The sequence below is a fragment of the Pelodiscus sinensis genome, chromosome 24 (assembly GCF_052426305.1).
Source record: "Pelodiscus sinensis isolate ZL-2025 chromosome 24, ASM5242630v1, whole genome shotgun sequence".
Lineage (NCBI taxonomy): Eukaryota > Metazoa > Chordata > Testudines > Trionychidae > Pelodiscus > Pelodiscus sinensis.
The window spans coordinates 9,034,305-9,053,717 of NC_143075.1; the positions used below are offsets into that span (position 1 = coordinate 9,034,305).

Genomic DNA, 19,413 nt, shown 5'->3' on the forward strand with positions numbered 1-19,413 from the left:
TTGACACCCCTCCTGTGTCGCTAGGGGTACGTCTAAACTACATGGCTCCGTCGATGGAGCCATGTAGATTTGTTGTTTTGGCAAAGGGAAATGAAGCCGCGATTTAAATGATCGCGGCTTCATTTACATTTACATGGCTGCCACGCTGAGCCGACAAACAGCTGATCAGCTGTTTGTCGGCTCGCCGCTAGTCTGGACGCTCCCCTGCCGACATCAAAGCCCTTTGTCGGCAGCCCCGGTAAACCTCATCCCACGAGGAATAACGGGGCTGCCGACAAAGGGCTTTGATGTCGGCAGGGGAGCGTCCAGACTAGCGCGCTGAGCGGACAAACAGCTGATCAGCTGTTTGTCGGCTCAGCGCGGCAGCCATGTAAATGTAAATGAAGCCGCGATCATTTAAATCACGGCTTCATTTCCCTTTGTCTATAACCCTAATCTACATGGCTCTGACGACAGAGGCATGTAGTCTAGACACAGCCTAGGTGAATTCTGGATATCAGCAGGGCCCCCGTCCTCTGCACTGCCCGGCCGACATGCCACGGCTCTGCGCTGGGTGGGGAATGTCGTCTCTGCAGCCCACTCAATCCTTGGTCTGTCTGGGGAGAGCGGGCAGGAGACAGGTGAGTGGCTTCGGCCTGTCCGCTAGACCAGTGGTTCCCAAACTTTACTGTGGTCCTGCTCAGTGTTTCTATCCAGGAGCGGAATACATTTGCTGTGCACTGAGGCAGGAGTGAATGTGCACTACCAGTAGAAACACAAAATCTAGCGGTGGGCGCTCTGTTAACATCTGGGCACCATTTGAATCTCTCTGGAGCAGCCGCCCAAGCACCCAGCTTACAGGGAGTGCTGGTGGCGGTGAGCCACCAGCTGCATTTGTCTGTTTTTAAGACCCACCATTTTGTCTAGACCTGGTGCAGATTCATGGGAGGGTCAAAAATCATAGGCAGGTGCCCTTCTTCTCCCCTGCTTCCTCCCCCTGCAGAGGGCACCGACCCCCACAGCAGCCCCTGTCCCTCAGCCCCCCAGACCGAATCCTGGCCTGATGCAGAGGGGAGACTCTGTGACCCTTCCAACAAGTCACAGTGCTACTCAGGCTTGGCCCGGCTGCCCTGCCAGCAATACCCAGAGCAGGGAGCCTGTCTCAGCCACTGTGGGGTGATCTTGTTCTCCACTCTGCCCCCCACCTAAGCCCTCCCCTTCACACCTGGCCCACAACCCACCTAGAAACTTCCTGCGACCCAGTGGCATCTTGGAAGAACACCCAATGTCTAGCAGGCCATTGAGTGGCCATCAGAACCCAAGCAGGCAGGGTTCAGGCCAGCGCCTGGCCCGGAGCGGGAGAGGGAGAAGGTACCCACAGCCTGGTAGAAACCCCTAAGCCACACACCACAACAGGAACAGAGTCGGCATCAGAACCTGCTAGGAGAGCAGCTGTGCAAAGCGGGACGGACATAGTCAAAGTGCAGCAAAGTGACGGTTCCCAAGTGTCCTATAGGCCCAGACTCACAGGTGCATCAGAGGGGCCAGAGACCTGCTAAGAACATGAGAATGGCCACACTGGGTCAGACCCAAGGTCCTTCGAGCCCAGTCTCCTGTCTTCTGACCATGGCCAGTGCCAGGTGCACCAGAGGGAATGGACAGAACAGGGAATCATCAGATGATCCCTCCCTGTTGCCCATTCCCAGCCTCTGACAAACAGAAGCCAGGGACACCATTCCAGCTCCTCCTGACTAACAGCCACTGAAGGACCCATCCTCCATGAACTTATCTAGTTCTTCTTTGAACCCTGTTATAGTCTTGGCCTTCACAACATCCTCCGGCAAGGAGTTCCACAGGTTGACTGTGTGTTGCGTGAAGTAGTACTTCCTTTTGTTTGCTTTAAACCTGCTACCTCTTCATTTCATTTGGTGACCCCTAGTTCTTGTGTTCAGAGAAGGAGTAAATAGCTCTTCTTTATTCCCTTTCTCCCTTTATAGCCCTCTATCCTATCCCCACCAACACCTTAGGCGACTCTTTTCCAGAAAAAGCTGCTTAACTACAATGGGATTCTAGGCTCTGTGTGTGTGTGTGTGTGTGTGTGTGTGTGTGTGTGTGTGTGTGTGTGTGAGAGAGAGAGAGAGAGAGAGAGAGAGAGAGAGAGAGAGAGAGAGAGAGAGAGAGAGAGAGAAATGGACCCCTCTCGGCTGAATGCATTTTAGAGGGGGCCACTTCTTTGGGACAAAGGATGCACAATCAGGGTGTTATTTTTAACCACATAGCTAATTTTCTCCTGCCCCTGTAGTGCCGTCAGCAGCCCCTTCTGTCCTTGCTCGGTCTAGTCCATGATGCAGGGTGTGCCGGTGTTCTGATACCAAGCCACACACAGCTGGGCACAGGGAGAACTGTGTCCAGCAGCCTCAGCAAAATACCCCCTTTTCTGTGTCTGCGAGTCCTGGCTCCTCTGTGCCAGCTGGGACATGCCTGGCCCTGCACAAGTAGCAGGAAGGAGACGCCCCGTCTCACCGCAGTCCCAAAGCTTTGTGGCTTTCCATCATTGCGGGGAGAGCGACGGGTCACGGCGACAGGAGGGGAGACTGTTCCAGACCCAGTTACATTCCTCTGGCCCCTGAGAGCCTATGACTGCCAGGACTCTCGGGATACCAAAGGGCGGGGGAGAATGGAGGCAGGAGAAGGCTGGGGCGGGGGAGCTGGTACAGCGAGCTCAGACCCAGGCCTTGACTTGAGTGCTCCACTCCTTGGTGCAGCTGCACAGGCCTCCCTCCTCGTACCAGCGCCACCTCACCCCCTTGTACACGGCCCGGGCATAGGGCTGGAAGCAGAGGAAGAGGCGGAGGCGCCGCGCCAGGCTGCAGTAGACAGCCATGGCCACCACCACGAGCGGGGACATGATGACGAAGCCGAGGATGATGAGGGCGGAGGAGCTGTTGTCATCCAGGACGGTTTTGCAGTAGTAGGCAGTGGAGTGCAGCACCTGCAGGAGAAGGGAGAAAGGGCCACGCGGGTCAGAGGCCTGGGGAAGGAGATGGGCTTCCTTCGTGCTCATGCGCAGGGACGTCCCTGGGGGGGTGCGGGCCTGGGGCAATCCCCCCCTCAGTTCCCCAGTTGCAGGTCCCATCCCCGCCCCGGATCCGCACCACCCCACCCCCACTCTACCTCTTCCCCAAACCCTGCCTCTGCTCTGCCCCCTTCTCCTTCTCCCAAGCAATCCAAACTGGGAGATTATGGGGCCTGGCACAGGCTGGCAGCCAGGATCGCCCCCCCCCCACTCACACTCACAGTGGTGGGGGGTGCCAGAGTGACCCGGCAGCCTGCTCTGCTCCGCTCCACTGCCCTCTCCCAGCCCATTGCGCCCTGCTTCTCTGCAGCGGTGGGAAGGGAAGGGAAGGGAAGGGAAGGGAAGGGAAGGGAAGGGAAGGGAAGGGAAGCTCTCTGGGATCAGAGCGCTCTACCTCCTGCTGCTGCAGTGAAGCAGGGCGCAGCAAGCCCTCCCCCTAGCCCCTTAATCCCCCGGATCCATCCTGTCCATAGGATGGTTGAAGCACTGGGCCTGGAGTGGTGGCCCCAAATCGTCCCACGGACGGAACGGCTCTGCTCATGTCTGCGCAGTATCCTGGCAGCCTCCCAGGAGGTACCGGCCCTGGCCGGAAGCAGACTGGTCTGTTCTCCGCCAGACAGCTGCTGCCGGCCATCCCCAGACACTTGAATTGATGGGATTTTAATAGGAACATCAGCGGATTGTTTGTAAACACAGCGAGCGGCCTTTGCACCACAGGCCCAGCTGGAAAACTCAGCAGCCAGGGCCAGCGCGATCCACCCAAGCCCTTCAGAAACAAGCACAGTGCCCCTCAGCTGCAGAGCACCACAACTGCAGGGCAGGAAAAGCCCGGGGCTGGGAACCTGGAGATCTGGGCTCTAGGGGCAAACTGTTCCCTGCCAGAAACCCGTCCCCACTGCAGGTGGGCTCCAGTGGGACCCTGTGACTCCTTGGAATGGTGCCGAGAGGCCCGGCCCAGGCCAGGGTTCCTTTGTGCTTTGTTCCGCGCTGCCCAGACACAGAATAAAGACCCTGCCCCAAAGACAGCCGGGGGCCGCGGGTTTCAAACGTTTTTCCTCACGACCCAGTTGAAGAAAACGGTTGATGCCGACGACCCAGCATAATTGTGTCTTTTGACCAGAGTGAGGGCTTTGGAGTGGGACCGGGAGGTGGGTGGCGTGGGGGGGGGGGGGGGAAAGAGGGCTCCATCTGGGTGTGCAGGCTCTGGGATGGGGTAGGAGGAGGTTCCAGGCTGGGGGCAGAGGGGAGGTTCCAGGCTGGAGAAGAAGCTCTATGGTGGGGGTGGGTTTCGGGGTGGGTGCAGGCTCGGGTGGGCTGGAGATGAGGCGTTTGGAGGGTAGGAGGGGCTCTGCGTTTGGAGAGGGTCAGGGCTGGGGCAGGGGGCTGGTGCTCAGGGTGTGGGCATGGGCTGTCCCCGGCCAGCTCCCAGGGAGCAGTGCAGCAGGGGCAGCTTCCTGCCTGTCCTGGCACCGCGGACGGCCCTGCACCCCGGAAGGGGCTGGCAGTGGGTCTGGTTCCTAGGCAGAGGTGCACAAGTGGCTCTGCGCGCTGCTTTTGCCCACCGGCCCCGGTCCCCAGAGCCAACGCCCAGGGTAGAGGCAGCACAGGGAGCCCCATCCACCCCGCCTAGGAGCTGGACCAGCTGCTGGCCACGTCTGGGGCACAGCGGGGTCCACAGTGCAGGACTGGGAGGGAGCTGCCTTAGCCCCCCTGCTAGTCACCTGGTCCCCCTGCAGCCAGATGACCCAGTTCCTGCCGTTCCATGACCCAGTCCTGGGTCATAATCCGTAGTTTGCAAACCACTGCTCTAGCGAGCGAAAGGAAATGCAGCGAGCTCTGTTCACAGAAGGGAGCCAAGACCCAGGGTGTGACTTCATTGCAGAATTAGTGCAGACGTTGCCCCCAACGCCCTCCCATCCACACACACACCCCCCTGCTCCCCTGAATGTGGTGGTGCTTTCAACCCAGGCTCGCTAGCTCAGTAGGCAACAGGTCCGGGGGCTGGTAACCTGCCCACATTGCAGTATGGACACAGGATAATTCACTCCAGGGCTGATAGTCCTCCAGTGCCTCCCCACAATCCCCCCGACATGTCTGGAAGGGCAAACAAGTTCTTCAGCAATTCACTGGTGAAGAATCCTAGGCTATGTCTAGACTGCAGGCTTCTTTCGAAAGAGCCTCTTTCGAAAGCATCTTTCGAAAGAGCCTCTTTCGAAAGATCGCGTCTAGACTGCAGGCGGATCTTTCGAAAGAGAAATCCGCTTTTTCGAAAGAGAGCACCCAGCGAGTCTGGATGCTCTCTTTCGAAGACGGCCTCTTTACATTGAAGAACGCCTTCTTTCGAAAGAGGAGCTTTCGAAAGAAGGCGTTCTTCCTCGTGAAATGAGGTTTACCGCCATCGAAAGAAAAGCCGCGTTCTTTCGAAATAATTTTGAAAGAACGCGGCTTGAGTCTGGACACAGGGGAAGTTTTTCGGGAAAAGGCTACTTTTCCCGAAAAACCCCTGAGTCTGGACACGGCCCTAGAGGGGCTCTGTAGCAGAGAGACCTGTGAGAGATGCCCCCAGGAGTCCTAGCGACACATCGGGGTGAGAGCCACCCAAGGGAGGACACCCTAGCACGGCAGGGCTTTGCAGTGTGGCTGCTCACACCGGGCCACCTGGGCCAGGTCTTTAATGAAGATGAACGCACCGATGAAGGGACTTGCCCAAGGTGACACCGACCCAGTAACTGGGTCTCCATCCAGTGATTTAGTCCAAAGACCAGCCTTCCCCCCTCTTCCATGCCTGGCCTGGCAATTTCCAGGCTCACAATTTCCTGGCTCACAGAACCTCTTTAATCAGGCCGTTAGCTGATCAAGGCCGGGGCACTGCATGCAGATAATGGAGCTGGAAATGTTATTTGTGCTGAGTCACCCCAAATAATACCCTTGTGTATGTGCCTGTTATAATGGGATACAGAGGCCCCCAATGCTACAAGGACATGGATTGCAAAAGTATGTTTACAATGACAGGAAAATAAAGGAGCTATAGCTACATCTTAGCTTCTAATGACTAGGTGGGGGGGAGGGGAGATGGGCTTTTGGTTAAGGCAGTGGGCTGGGACCCGCAGCCAAACCATCAGTTCAATTTTTAGCTCTGCACCTACATCAGATCCCTTTCTCCTACCCAGCCTCTCCTCAGACTCCAGGTCCTTCAGAAGCAGGACTGTCTCACCATGTATTTGTACTGTGCCTAGCACAACGGAGCCGCCGTTAAGATTCCTAAGCACCATTATTGTAGCACTAATCAGAGTAACAGATGTTCCAAACTCAGCCCCCCCAACACCCTGTGTGAGCGGCTGAAAGCAATTTTCTCCTGCCTCTTTCCCTTTGACAAAGCTTCGGTTGCTTTCTCGGCATCGCCACAGCAATACAGTAAACACAGCCCATCCAGTTTTAAACAGTCCTTATTTGCTCCACGCCGCGTAAAGGGCTGGCAGTGAACGTGAGTCCAGGGAAGGCAATGAAAAGCGTTAGGCCCAAAGACAGAAGGAAGGTCTCACCGACCTCTGACTGCCCTGCTAGTGGCTGGCGCTCTGCTGCACCCGTTCAAAGGAAGAAAAACCCCTCTAGCTATCGAAAAGGCAGACCCTTAGCTTGCCTCTGATCTCACTGATGTGCTCACAAATGGGTACAGGGATATCAGAATCATAGGAGAGACCTCAGGAGGCCATCGAGTCTAACCCCCTGCTCGAAGCAGGACCAGCCCCAACTAAATCATTCCAGGCCTTAAATATCTCTAACGGTACAGCTCGGCTACGTCTTTTTCCGATTTTTGTGTCAGAAGAGGTTTTTCTGACATTTGGCCCATCTAGACTGGGCCAAATGTCAGGAAAAAAACCTCTTTTGGAAGCCCCTTTATGCCTCGTGGAACAAGGAATACAGGGGCTTCCGAAAGAGCGTGTTTGCTCTTCCGCAAAAAAAAAAAAAAGAAGAGCAAACGTGTTCCCTGGACATGAAACAGTTTTTCCGGGATACCAGAGAAACTGTGTAGTCTAGACCTACCCTAGAGGTGGAGATTTCATCACCTCCCTAAGGAACCCAGCCCCGTACTTCACCACCCTCCTAAGCTATTTCTGCACTAGGAGATTATTTCAAAGGGTATGTCTACACTACCACCCTAGTTCAACTAGGGTGGTTAATGTAGGCAGGCGAAGTTGCAAATGAAGCCGCGGATTTGAACTTCCCGGGCTTCACTTGCATCTTGCCGGGCGCCGCCCTTTTTAAATCCTGGCTAGTTCGGACTCCTCGTGGAACGAGGTGGACAGGTAGTTCGGAATAGGAAGCCTAATCTGAACCACCTAGTCCATGCCGCGTGTAGCATGGACATAATGGGCTTGGTAGCGTGGACACATCGCTCACAAATTCGACCTTGGGGGGGTTTGTGTTTCAGACAAAGGGGAGGGGTTTGTGTTTGTGTTGTAGACCAGGCCCTAGTGAAATAGTTTTTCCTAATATCCGACCTACACCTCTCCCACTGCCAGGGGCGGACAAGAGTGCCATGGGGCCCAGGGCAGCGAAATTTCACGGGGCCCCTCCTTTGACAAGGCTCATGCGTGGGGCCTCGGGAAGCGCAGGGCCCGGAACAGCTGCCCCACTCGCTGTGCCCTATATCCTCCGCTGCCCGCTGCGACTTGAGACCATTGCTCCTCATTCTGTCATCTGCCACCACTGAGAACAGCCTCTCTCCATTCTCTTTGGAATGCCCCTTCTGATAGTTGAAGGCTTCTATAAACTCCCTCCCTTTTCTTCTGCAGACTAAACAAGCCCAAATCCCTCAGCCTCTCCTCGTAAGTCATACACCCCAGCCCCCTAATCATTTTGGTTGCCCTCCACTGGACTCTCTCCAATGTGTCTGCATCTTTTCGGTAGTGGGGGGCCCAAAACTGGATCCAATACTTCAGAGGTGGCCTCACCAGTGCTGAAGAGAGCGGAACAATCATTTCCCTTGACCGGCTGGCAATACCAGCACTCAATAAATCTATCCTCTGCTCCCTGATGCCTGCAGCCTATCATCTGGAAGTAATTCCTTTTGCTTATCAACTGGAACTCAAGGCCATCCAAGCTAATGGTCCAGGCACCGCTGAGTTTAATTGGGGAGCTTAATGTTCCAGTGTTTGCTGTGTTATCTCCCGGCATGACCTGGGCTCAGTTTGGGGACTAGGTTTATGGTTTCACGGGGATGCCATCAAGTCATAGGACAGCCAACATTTCAGGTCTGCAGAAAGATGCTTCTATGAAACCTAACTCACACTGGCCCTCAGGGGATGTGGTTCTGTTTATGTGAAGAAAGAGCAGCCATTTTGTTCTCAGAGCCGCTGTGCCCGGTTATAGAGGAAACACACATGCCGTGCGCTCTCTCTGTCAGGGAGACTTCAGGGTGGCTAATTCTTGTTGTCATTTTTTCCTAAAGTCACTTTCGGTCTGATTGCCATTTGTATGTAAAAAAAACAACAAAAACCACCCTCCAGCCTAGATGGTTTCAACGAAGCATAATGAATCCATTGCACAGTCATATTTAGTCAATGGATGTTTCTTTATAAAGAAGGGGCTGTTAGACACTGCAGTGAGGAGTAGAGGAAAGAGAGACACACAGAGAGACTTTTTGCCGTCTTCACTCCCTTGCATTATTTCATCAGGTGGGCTTAAGGGACAGGTGGGTCCTTTGTTAGCCGATTTTTGTATGCACTGATGCTACCCAATGGTTGGCGCCGTGCATCCCTGCTGATTGCCATTAGCTCTCACTCACTTCCCTAACTCATGGGGCCCTTATTCATTTACGGCACTTTGACAATACAAGTGCCGAGTCCGACCTGCAATGGAAATGGAATTGCAGCCAAACTCCTCCATTCCCTGTGCTGCCACCTCTCCCAACGGTGCTGCCGCTCACGCCCCTAAACTGAGCCAAAGCCACCACCGCTTTGGAAGAAACAAGCAACCCACCATGCAAACGCGGCCAGCAAAACCCCTTCCACAGCTCCTGAAATGAGCAAGCTTTCAATCCAGAGGAAGTCTGTTGGTCAGTTACAAGCTGGGGGTAGAGGCGGATTGTCTGAAGAGCCTTCTTTGGGGCAGACCCTTTTGTTTCAATCTCCACAGCACCGACCTCTCTGCCTCACGGGATTGGACTTGATGGTCTCTCGTGGTCTCTTCCAGTTCTAGTGTTCTATGATCCTACAATCACTCTCCTAGTCATTTTCAAGAGCATGCAATTTCAAAATGGTTTACTTGCCTGCCTCCCCGCCTCCTCGGTGCACTGAGCTGAAGAGCTGATTTTATGTTTTTAATCTCAGCCCTCCTCTGGCTGGCAACTCTTGTATAATTAATGCAGAATTAATGAGAGGGAAGGAAGGGAACAAGCAAGGATGTTTTCTGAGAATAGCGGATGGGGTTGATGTCAAGGTCAATCGATTATGGGGGAAATGAAATGAAAGCTCGAGGACACGTTCCCCCTCCACATCCCAGTTCGAAAGTGACTGGCCTCCGGGGAGCACGTCTTAGACCCAGTCAAGCGAGAAATTAAAAATCAACCCATGCTGACTCAGCCAAATGCAGCCATCTTTTTAAAAGGTCAAACGCTCTGAACTGTTTCACCGGTGGTTTTCTGCCAGCTGCCTTTGCCTTTCACATTCCTCCTTCAGGGCCTTTGCATTTCATTTCGTACTGGATCCCATTCCGCCCTGGGCTGACCCGGCATGAGAGCAACTCCTGGGCTAGAGAAACGGCAGACTTTGGTGATACTGAATGGGAAGGCAATTAGGGTTGCTGGATAAGAAGAACGGCAGAAAAGGATCTGGGGGTCATAGTGGACCACAAGTTAAATATGAGCCAACAGGGTGACACTGTTGCAAAAAAAGCAAAGATGATCCCGGGATGCATTAACAGGAGTGTTGTGAGCAAGACACGAGAAGTCGTTCTTCCACTCTGCTCTGATTAGGCATCACGTGGAGTATTGTGTCCAGTTCTGGGCACCACATTTCAAGAAAGAGGTGGACAAATTGGAGAAGGTCCAGAGAAGAGCAACAAAAATGATTAAAAGTCTAGAAAATATGACCTATGAGGGAAGACTGAAAGAACTGGGTTTAGTTTGGAAAAGAGAAGACTGAGAGGGGACATGAGAGCAGTTTTCAAGTATTTAAAAGGGTGTCACAAGGAGAAGGGAGAAAAAATGTTCTCCTTGGCCTCTGATGATAGGAGAAGCAATGGGCTTAAATTGCAGCAAAGGAGGTTTAGGATGGACATTAGGGAAAACTTCCTAATTGTCAGGGTGGTGAAACACTGGAATAAATTGCCTGGGAGGCTGTGGAATCTCCATCTCTGGAGATATTTAAGAGCAGATTAGACAAACACCTGTCAGGGATGATCTAGATGGTGGTTGGTCCTACCAAGAGGACAGGGGACTGAACTCGATGACCTCTCCAGGTCCCTTCCAGTTCTAGTGTTCTATGATTCTATATTTATATATACAATACTACAGTATTTTATATAGTATTCTATGATTCTGTATTGACAGATCCCGGGGTTCTCTTGGACTCTCTAGCTGCCAGACTAACACAATCTGGTGTCAACACACACGCTCTCCCAAAATTCTGGCCTGGAAAATCCAGCATTGCAGAGCATTGCAGAGTAAACAGAGTCAGCGGAGAGCACTGTTCTCAATGGAGTTGTACCCACTTATACTAGGAACAGAATCTGGAGCAGAATTTGTTGAGCTCACAGTTAGAGAGATGCCCACGGTGGTTTTTTTCTTACCATGGCAACTGCATTACCATATCCCTAAGATGTGAGAACTGGGCCAAAACTGGAACCATTCATCCATACCCAATGAACTATGGGTGTCTGGAGAAATAGGAACAAGTCCAGACTACCTTGCTTTTGATTTTGCTAACACCAAATTCCACCAGTAAGGTAAGGTTTTGCAAAACCTAGGCCACAGCCATCTCTGGTTCGGCCTACCTGGGATGATTAAACTAGCCATCACCAAGTTGCTTCACAGGGTTAAAACTTGGAGTCTTTTCTGACATGCTCATCCGTTGCCTGTCCATTTCACCCACAAATCTCTCATGGTTATTAACCCTTAATGTTGAGCACTAAGAAATTTACGCATAAGTTGTGCAGTTTGTAGCCTTGAGATCAAACTAAACTGCACAATTCGGGCTTTTGCCATCTCAAGGAGGAGCAAAGCGCCAATAGCAAACTTTTTAAACCTCCCTAGGGCAGCCAGGAAAGGTACTTACTAACAAGCAACTTCCCACCCCACAGATAAAGCAGAAGTAGTTACTAGTGACTCCAACTGCTAAAAAGGAAAAGGACCTCGTTCGACTTTGTAACCTCATCATTTTGAAGTTGGAATAAAATCTCTTCAAGCAGAGAAAGGATCTCATGCCAGGTTCTCAACAGAGGGTGTTCCTCTCGGTGGGTCATCTGTCTTCCTACTGGGAGTCCTCAGTACGTGGCATATGTGATAGATCACATAGAGAAGTTCCCCCTTAACTTTAAGGAGAGAGATTTTAAAAAAGTTTCAGTGCATTTGTACTGTAGTCTGCAAGTTAGGTAGCTCTCCATTCCATCTGTAGAAGTGTGGCTGGGTCCCGAATCGCCTGAGATCCCAACAGTGGGATATCTAACCAGAACAGTCTATTTTGTAACAATACAGGTTGAACCTCTCTAGTCCAGACTGGTGTCGAACCAGAGAATTTGCCGAATCACAGAAGGTCCGTATGGTCTAGCAGCATTACCCACATTTTCATTGCTCACTGGGCTCTTAGAAGACATTTAGGGTACATTCGAGCTAAATAACAGCACAGGACACTGAGAGCCAGGTCTGGTGGCTGTAAACAAACTTTATGGGACTGTGGGAAACTTGGCCACACCCACGATACATGGACATTGGGCTACTAAAATCATGCCAGACAACGGATGTTGCCGGACCAGATTGTGCTGGACTAGAGAGGTTCAACCTGTATTTACATGAGCCAGATAAACCACATAAGAGAATAGGCAAATATTTCTGGTAATAACCTGACAGTTGTTAAGTGCCTGCAAACCCTTCTGTTCACAGCAGGAAGCTAAAACTGGATGGGTCTGGGCTGCATGGCTTGGCTCTATGGCTATGTCTTCACTCACACCACTACAGCAGCCCAACTACAATGATGGAAAGGATTCTTCCATCACCAGTTAATCCCGAGGGTCAGAACTAGATGGACAGAATCCGCACCAGCTTACCCACCTAGCTCAGCTTACCCACCTAGCTCAGCCATGTGGATCTGTCACACCCTTGAGCAATGTAGCAATTAACAATGCAGACCAGGCCTGAGTCTGAGCTTTGAAAGAATTTGAGCCCTACTTAGATGGTGAGATCTTTGGAGCAAAGACCAGCGTTTCCTTCTAGGAGGGACAGCATGCAGCACACTGGAGGCATGATATTTGTTGCCTGGGGTCTCCAGGTGCCATCATAATGCAAACAAGTTGACAATGATATATTCCTATCCCTGGTTCTAGTTCAGCCCTTTCCAGACACAAGTCATCCATACAGTTCACATTCAGACCCGAATGCATGTGTTCTGAAGGCTTTTCTTCAATCCGAGGTTCACTGTGAGTTCTTACTGTTGGCCCTACCCCGATTCCTATCCACACCCAAAATATCTCATTCAGAGGTTTGTCCAGGGATCGAGGCTAATGCCTGAGCACTACCAACACTTGAGCTGGTAACCCAACAACTCTGCAATGTGGATGCAGATTTAAGCTATGTCAGTACAGGTTGAACCTCTCCAGTTCGGCACTCTGTGGTCTGGAAACCTCCAGGGTCCGGCATGATTTCAGTTCACTGGATGTCCACTTACCATGGGTGTGGCCAAGTTTCCCATGATCCCATAAAGTTTGCAGCCAGCATCCCTGGCTCTCAGTGTTCTGTGCTGTCATTTAGCTCTAATATACCCCTAAACATCCTCTAAGAGCTCAGCAAGGAGTGGAAGTCTTAGTAATGCTGCTAAACAATATTGGCCTCCTACGGTCTGGCAAGTTCTCTGGTTCAGCTCCAGTCAGGTTCTGAGGATGCTGGACTAGAGAGGTTCAGCCTGTGCTGACAGTCCTCCAACGCTTTCCTACAATTCCACCTGAGAACTATTTTCTAGCCATCTACCTACTCTTTGCCTCCCAACCAGAAGTCACTTGCCAGTCCATAAATCCTGGTTTGGCCTTTGTAGCCCACTCACGTGTGCCCCGCTGTACTAGAACTTGTACATCTGGTGGAGAAGACATGGCATCAGGGACAGCATCCTCCCGGCATGCTGTCAGCTGGCGGGAGGCTGTCACTTGGGCTGGTGAATCTTTGCTGCGACGCCAGTCAGACCTCAGATTCTGGGACCAGGAGCCCACATCTATAGCTATGATGCCATCTCTACAAAGTTCACAGAGGAAGGGACCCACTGGATGGGATGTTAATGCAGAGAGAAAATATCCCTGATGAACCTATCCTGGAAGACCAAAGACCATGAGGGTCTGGCAATGCCTGGAGACTGGGTCCATCCTATGAGAAGTTAGATGGGGTGCTTAGCAACATCCCACAATACAATGCAAAAGAAGGGAAGCGGAGATGAGTTTGGTGCATCTGATGCCTAAATCCGCACCTCCCATGTTATTTTACGTTTTATTTTATCTATCGTGACATTAGACACAGAACTGGAGTTTATTTGGTAGGGTTGGGCTGTGAACAAACTGTGGCTTAATGTTGTTTTGATTAAAGTCTGACTCACTTCCTAGCCTCTATGTCAAGGGAGGTGGAATAAGTGCAGGTGATGGCAGAGAGGGTCCCCAAGCCTGTGGCTATTACTCTGATAAGGCCGTTAGCACTTCGGTTTTCTTTTCAGAATCAAATATTTCTTTGCTTAGCGCTCTCTTTCCCCCGTCAAGTGACTGCTTCTCGTGAGTGATGTGGAGTAGAGAGCCCTCGGTCGTGATGCCTTTGGTTTATTCACACTCACTAGAAGTTTTTAAGTATAGGTCGGTGTAACCGGGCAGCACTCCCCTCTCATCAGCGCCCCCCTCTGGCCGAGTGCATGTGCCGGGACTCTCTCTTTGAAGCCTCTTCAGAAACTCAGCCCTCCAGCTCAGTCAAACACCCTGGCTACGTCTACACTGGCATGATTTTCTGGAAATGCTTTTAACAGAAACATTTTCCGTTAAAATTATTTTCGGAAAAAGCACGTCTAGATTGGCAGGATGCTTTTCCGGAAAAGCACTTTTTGTGGAAAAGCGTCCGTGCCAATCTAGATGCGCTTTTCCGCAAAAAAGCCCCTATCGTCATTTTCGTGATTGGGGCTTTTTTGTGGAAAAGAAATCTCTGCTGTCTACATTGGCCCTTTTCCGGAACAGTTTTCCGGAAAAAGACTTTTGCCTGAACGGGAGCAGCATAGTTTTTCCGGAAAAGCACTGATGATTTTACATTAGATCTTCAGTGCTTTTCCGGAAATTCAAACGGCCAGTGTAGACAGCTGGCAAGTTATTCCAGAAAAGCGGCTGATTTTCCGGAATAACTGGCCAGTGTAGACACAGCCCCTGTGTGTGGTTCAGAAATCCTTTCTGGGGTACTCATTTAACAAGGGCCCATGTTAGTGCCCTCTGTACTGGGTGTCTCAGTCCATTCCCTCAGTCTGCTCACCATTTTGGACAAGAGTGGTCCCCCCCAGGGCCACCTCTCCTGGAAAAAGCTTCTTTGCCCTTACCTCAGGGCTTTACCTCAGAGCCCCATCATAGTCCAGCAGTCTCACTTCTAAGCTCACCACGTGGAGCTGTCCGTGGTGCTTCTGCTCTCTCAGTCTGTACACCTTCACCTCTCCAGAGGCACTGAAGTGACTCTGATCCTGCCGCTCCTTTTATAGAGACTTCTTGGCCCCTGATTGGCCATTTCTCCTGCAGACACTCTAGCTTGCTTGGAGGACTTATCTGTAGCCTCTCTGCGGTGGGGTGTGGCAGGACTACAGGGCCTCTAGCATTGGCTTCAGGACTTGGTCTACCTTGTCACAGTTGGACAAACCCCTCTCTGGGATGAGGTTTACATGGTCCTGCCACAGCACAGGGAGCTGGACTTGATGACTTTTGGGGGTCCTTTCCAGCCTGAAATTTCTGTGAGCCTATACTGCTACATCAAGGAGGAATCTTTCTGTTGCTTGCAAAGGACTTTGGATTAGGCTTTAAGTGACACTGTCCTCTTCTCACTCTCTGGGAACTGACTGTGCAGTGGGAAACTTTGGAAACGCCTCCCCCAGGAGCTGGACTGAGATTCCTTTCTTACCCCTTTGCTCTCCATCCTACCAACCACCTTTTACAGGGGCCTTGTAAAATAAGCCATCTTGTCAGATGGCCAAAAATATCTGTTTACTTACTCCATAGGCAGGACTGCAGAATTATAAGTGAGGGACACAGACATAATGGTCTAATTAAACCTTTAATCTGACAAGTGTCATGTTCCATTGGCAAGTAAAAACAGGCACAGCTGGCAGCCTGGAGACTAAATACACCCCGCAACAGGCGGCCTGCTACAAATCAGGAAGAAGCCTGCTGATAAAAAAGGCAGGTTAATCAGATGTCATTAGCCATGTCGAGGGTGGGGATGGCTTGGGCCCTTCACATTGTGCTTTTCCTGCCAAATGACACAAAAATGCTTGTTGAGTAGAAATAGGAGCCACCTCCGGAGTGGACCACGGAAGCTGTTCAAGAAGGGAGTTGGAATTTTACATGGTAAAGAAAGACATTGTATCGAATTAGAATGGTCGGGGGATGGGTAGATTGGAATCACCCAGCATGTAATTTGCTCAAGACGATCGATCTCGGTTTCTAAAAGGTCACCCAAGCCCCCGGCATTTGAACCATGTGGGGCCAATATCCCCGATCTTGCAAAAAGATGTGTCCCTAGCGTCTTCCATGACGTGTCATGGCTGGAAAAGTACTACCAGTAAGTTACCGTTTAGCGTGGGCAGCAGAGCACGATGCTACGTGAAAGTCTCTCATGCAAAATCACTGACCTACTTCAAACCTTGTGAAATGGAACAAGATCGAAGGGCAGGGATTTGCAGTCGCATGAGGCTGGGCCTCCTTTGCCCTCCCCACACAGATGTGATCTCTGCTAGGAAGACACGGCAGAGAGACCGAGCTAGACAAAAACCACAACAAAACATCAGCATAATCCCCCCAGCACTACAGCGGCACTTTAAAGAGTATCACAATCATGAGGGCCGGAACAGTGTGCTATGTCACCCCTCACGTGACTCGTGCTTCATGAGAACAGCTGACCCCACTGGCTTCTCCTGCCTCGCTGGATAGAGTAGCATCCCCATTAAGCAGCCCTTCTCCATTACTTTTCCCCTCTGTTTTTTTTTTAAACTCTTCACTCTTCTCCCTCATGAGCTGATATAATGTACTTGCCTCCCAGCCCAAGGACAGTCTGATTATGCTATGGGAGTGTAAGTGCCGAGTATGCAAATGATCATTCTCAGACTCCTACTGCAGCATGTTTTCAGCTGATTCATCTTTGGGTCTGTAGGTTTAATAGGAATTGCATTTTAATGTCGCTATTCTTTCCACGTGGCTAGAACCCTCTGCACAAGGAAAGATATGGAGAGCGCTTCCTGGATACGTGTTATTGTCAATAAATGATTCCCCATTGCTGAGATTTTGGGTCTGGCTAGCAGATCGGGTTAATGCCTCACTCCTTCCCTGATGGTGACCTGGATTCAAACCCAGCCTTTTGGATCATAGAATGAGTCACCGACTTGATGCATCCTGCCTAGTCTTTGAGGTAGCTCCCAGTGCATGGGAAAAGTGAGACCTTTGTATATAGCTACCCAGGGGTGGGTGCAGGGAATTGTGGGAAAGGCGGTGGAGGATGTCTAGACTTGAGCCCAGCCTTTGCTACCACCTAGCTACAAAATGGGCGAGAAGGGGCAGGCCTCCACTCAATCCGTACACCTCCCCGCACATGCGCCTCAGCTCAGGAGTTACCTGCCCGGAGGTGCCCAGTGAAAGGCTCTGGTGCGGACCATAGGAAGGTCTGGACATGTCTGCCCATGTCACAGATGGGGACGGACTTTTGGGCACACAGGGCACATAGTGCAGTGACCATGGCTAACCTCCCCGCTTGTTGTCCCAAGTCAGAAATGAGGTGCTGTGGCACAGGCCGTTTGGGGAGTGAGAGGAGAGCAAGAGGGGCGTTGCCAGAGCTTGTTGGATGGGCAGGCTCAGCATTGCTGTTCAGGGTTGCATTGTTGCATGGGAAGCGCAGTGCTGGAGTAGCGGGGGTGCTGCCAAAGAGCCGTGGGGGGCCTTGGCCAACCTGGGCAAAGCTGTCACCTAGGCCAGGAGTAGTAAGGGACACCGGACATCAGGGCTGTGGTGCATCAGCTGTGCAGGGATCCAGAGCTAGAAGAGCAGGCCGTGCTGCGGTCCATGCCCATGGTACGGGAATGGGTTTGTAAAGATGACCTAGAATACGCAAGGGTCAAGCTAGAGCCATTCACCCCTGATGTGGAACAAATTCACCCAACATTCACTGAAGGCAGAAACTGCCTGTGAACAGACCCCTGTGCGGGTTATTGGTGCCCCTGCCTGCCACCCCATGCCAGCAAAGGGGAGCTGGGCCCTTCAGTCCCCGCATAGCCCTGCCAATCACACTGACTCCAAGGGCGGTTCCTCACTGGGAGATTTGCATAAAATGATGCTGCGTTCCTGACATAGGCTCTGGGCTGGGCAAGTCCCCGGCAGCCTATGGATAGGAGATATGCTGCAGTAATGCAAGAGGCCTGCTGGCTCAAACCTCTGTGACATTCGCTGAGCAATGGGTGCGAGGCCTCCAAGCCTTAGCAGAAGTAAGTTAATTAGAAGGGATCTGAACACCATCTAGCATCAGGCCGTGAGAGCTCCTAACGGCTGACCGGTCACCACAAGAAATCCAGCAGTGCCAGTTGGGGTGTTTTCGGACAAGACCATCAGCAGATGTTCAACCGCAAGATCGCAACCACTTGCCAGATATGCTAATGAGTTAGCGATAAGGCACAGCCTCACCTGGGCTGTGTCTACATTGGCGTGATCTTGCGCCAAAGCGACCGCTTTTGTGCAAAAACATGCTGCCTGTCTACACTGACGGGGAGTTCTTGCGCAAGAACACTGACGTTCTAATGTGTGAAATCAGTGCTTCTTGCACAAGAACTATGATGCTTCTGCTCAGGAATAAGCCCTCCTGCACAACTGTTCTTGCACAAGAGGCCAGTGTCGACAGGCAACATAAATTTCTTGCACAAGAAAGCCCGATGGCTAAAATGGCCATTGGAGCTTTCTTGCACAAGAGAGTGTCTACACTGGCACGGATACTCTTGCACAAAAGCACATCTCTTGCGCAAAGGCACATGCCAGTGTAGACGCTCTCTTGCGCAAATACTTTAATGCAAGAACTCTTGCGTTAAAGAGAATTTGCACAAGATCATGCCGATGTAGACGTAGCCTCAGAGAATAAGGATGCACCGACATTACGGGGGTGAGGAAGCTCAGCTCTGGATAGGGAAGGTGGGACATGTTTATGAATAGTCATGGAGGACACTGAGGGCTTATCTTTAATGTGAACAATGCCACAGTGCAGGTCAGCATTCCTGAATGAATAACAATTCTATTATCTCTGGGCCTCGCCTTGACCCCACCAGGCCTCGGAGTGATAACTAGGCACTGAGGAATCAATATAATAACTGCACAAGTAATAGCTCAGGGAACGGCCGTGAGTGCCTGCGGGGACAGAAGCGCTCAGAAGAGAGGAGTGGGGACACCCTTGGTTTCAGTTTTAAGGGGCTCGTGCTGCTTCAGGCAGCGGCTACAGAGGGCGAATCTTATTTAAAAACCCAGGTCGATGGATCTCCTCAAGAAGCCTCACTACATAAAAACATCAGAACGGCCACACCGGGTCAGGCCAAAGGTCCATCCAGACCAGTAGCCTGTCTGCCGACAGTGGCCAATGCCAGGTGCCCCAGGGGATTGAACAGAACAGATAATCACGTAATCTCTCCTGTCACCCATTCCTAGCTTCTGACAAACAGAGCCTAGGGACACCATTCCTGCCCATCCTGGCTAATCGCCATCAATGGGCCTATCCTCCCTGAATTGATCTAGTTATTTTTTGAACCCTGTTCTAGTCTTAGCCTTCACAACATCCTCTAGCAAGGAGTTCCACGAGTTGGCTGTGCCTGGTGTGAAGAAAAACCTCCTTTTGTTTGTTTTAAACCTGCTACCTATTCATTCCATTTGGTGACTGCTTGTTCTAGTGTTTGAGGAAAGAGTAA

The 19,413-nt window shown here is 51.5% G+C and overlaps 1 protein-coding gene across 1 annotated transcript in view; it reads right to left on the reverse strand.

The window, feature by feature from the left end:
• Positions 1-402: 402 nt before the first annotated feature.
• TMEM278 (transmembrane protein 278) overlaps positions 403-19,413 on the reverse strand; it is a 60,757-nt gene continuing 41,746 nt past the window's right edge. Inside the window, exon 2 of the mRNA XM_006124663.5 lies at positions 403-2,971. Coding sequence (XP_006124725.2) covers positions 2,702-2,971 — 270 coding nt within the window. The 3' untranslated portion in view covers positions 403-2,701. The remainder of the gene's footprint in view (positions 2,972-19,413) is intronic.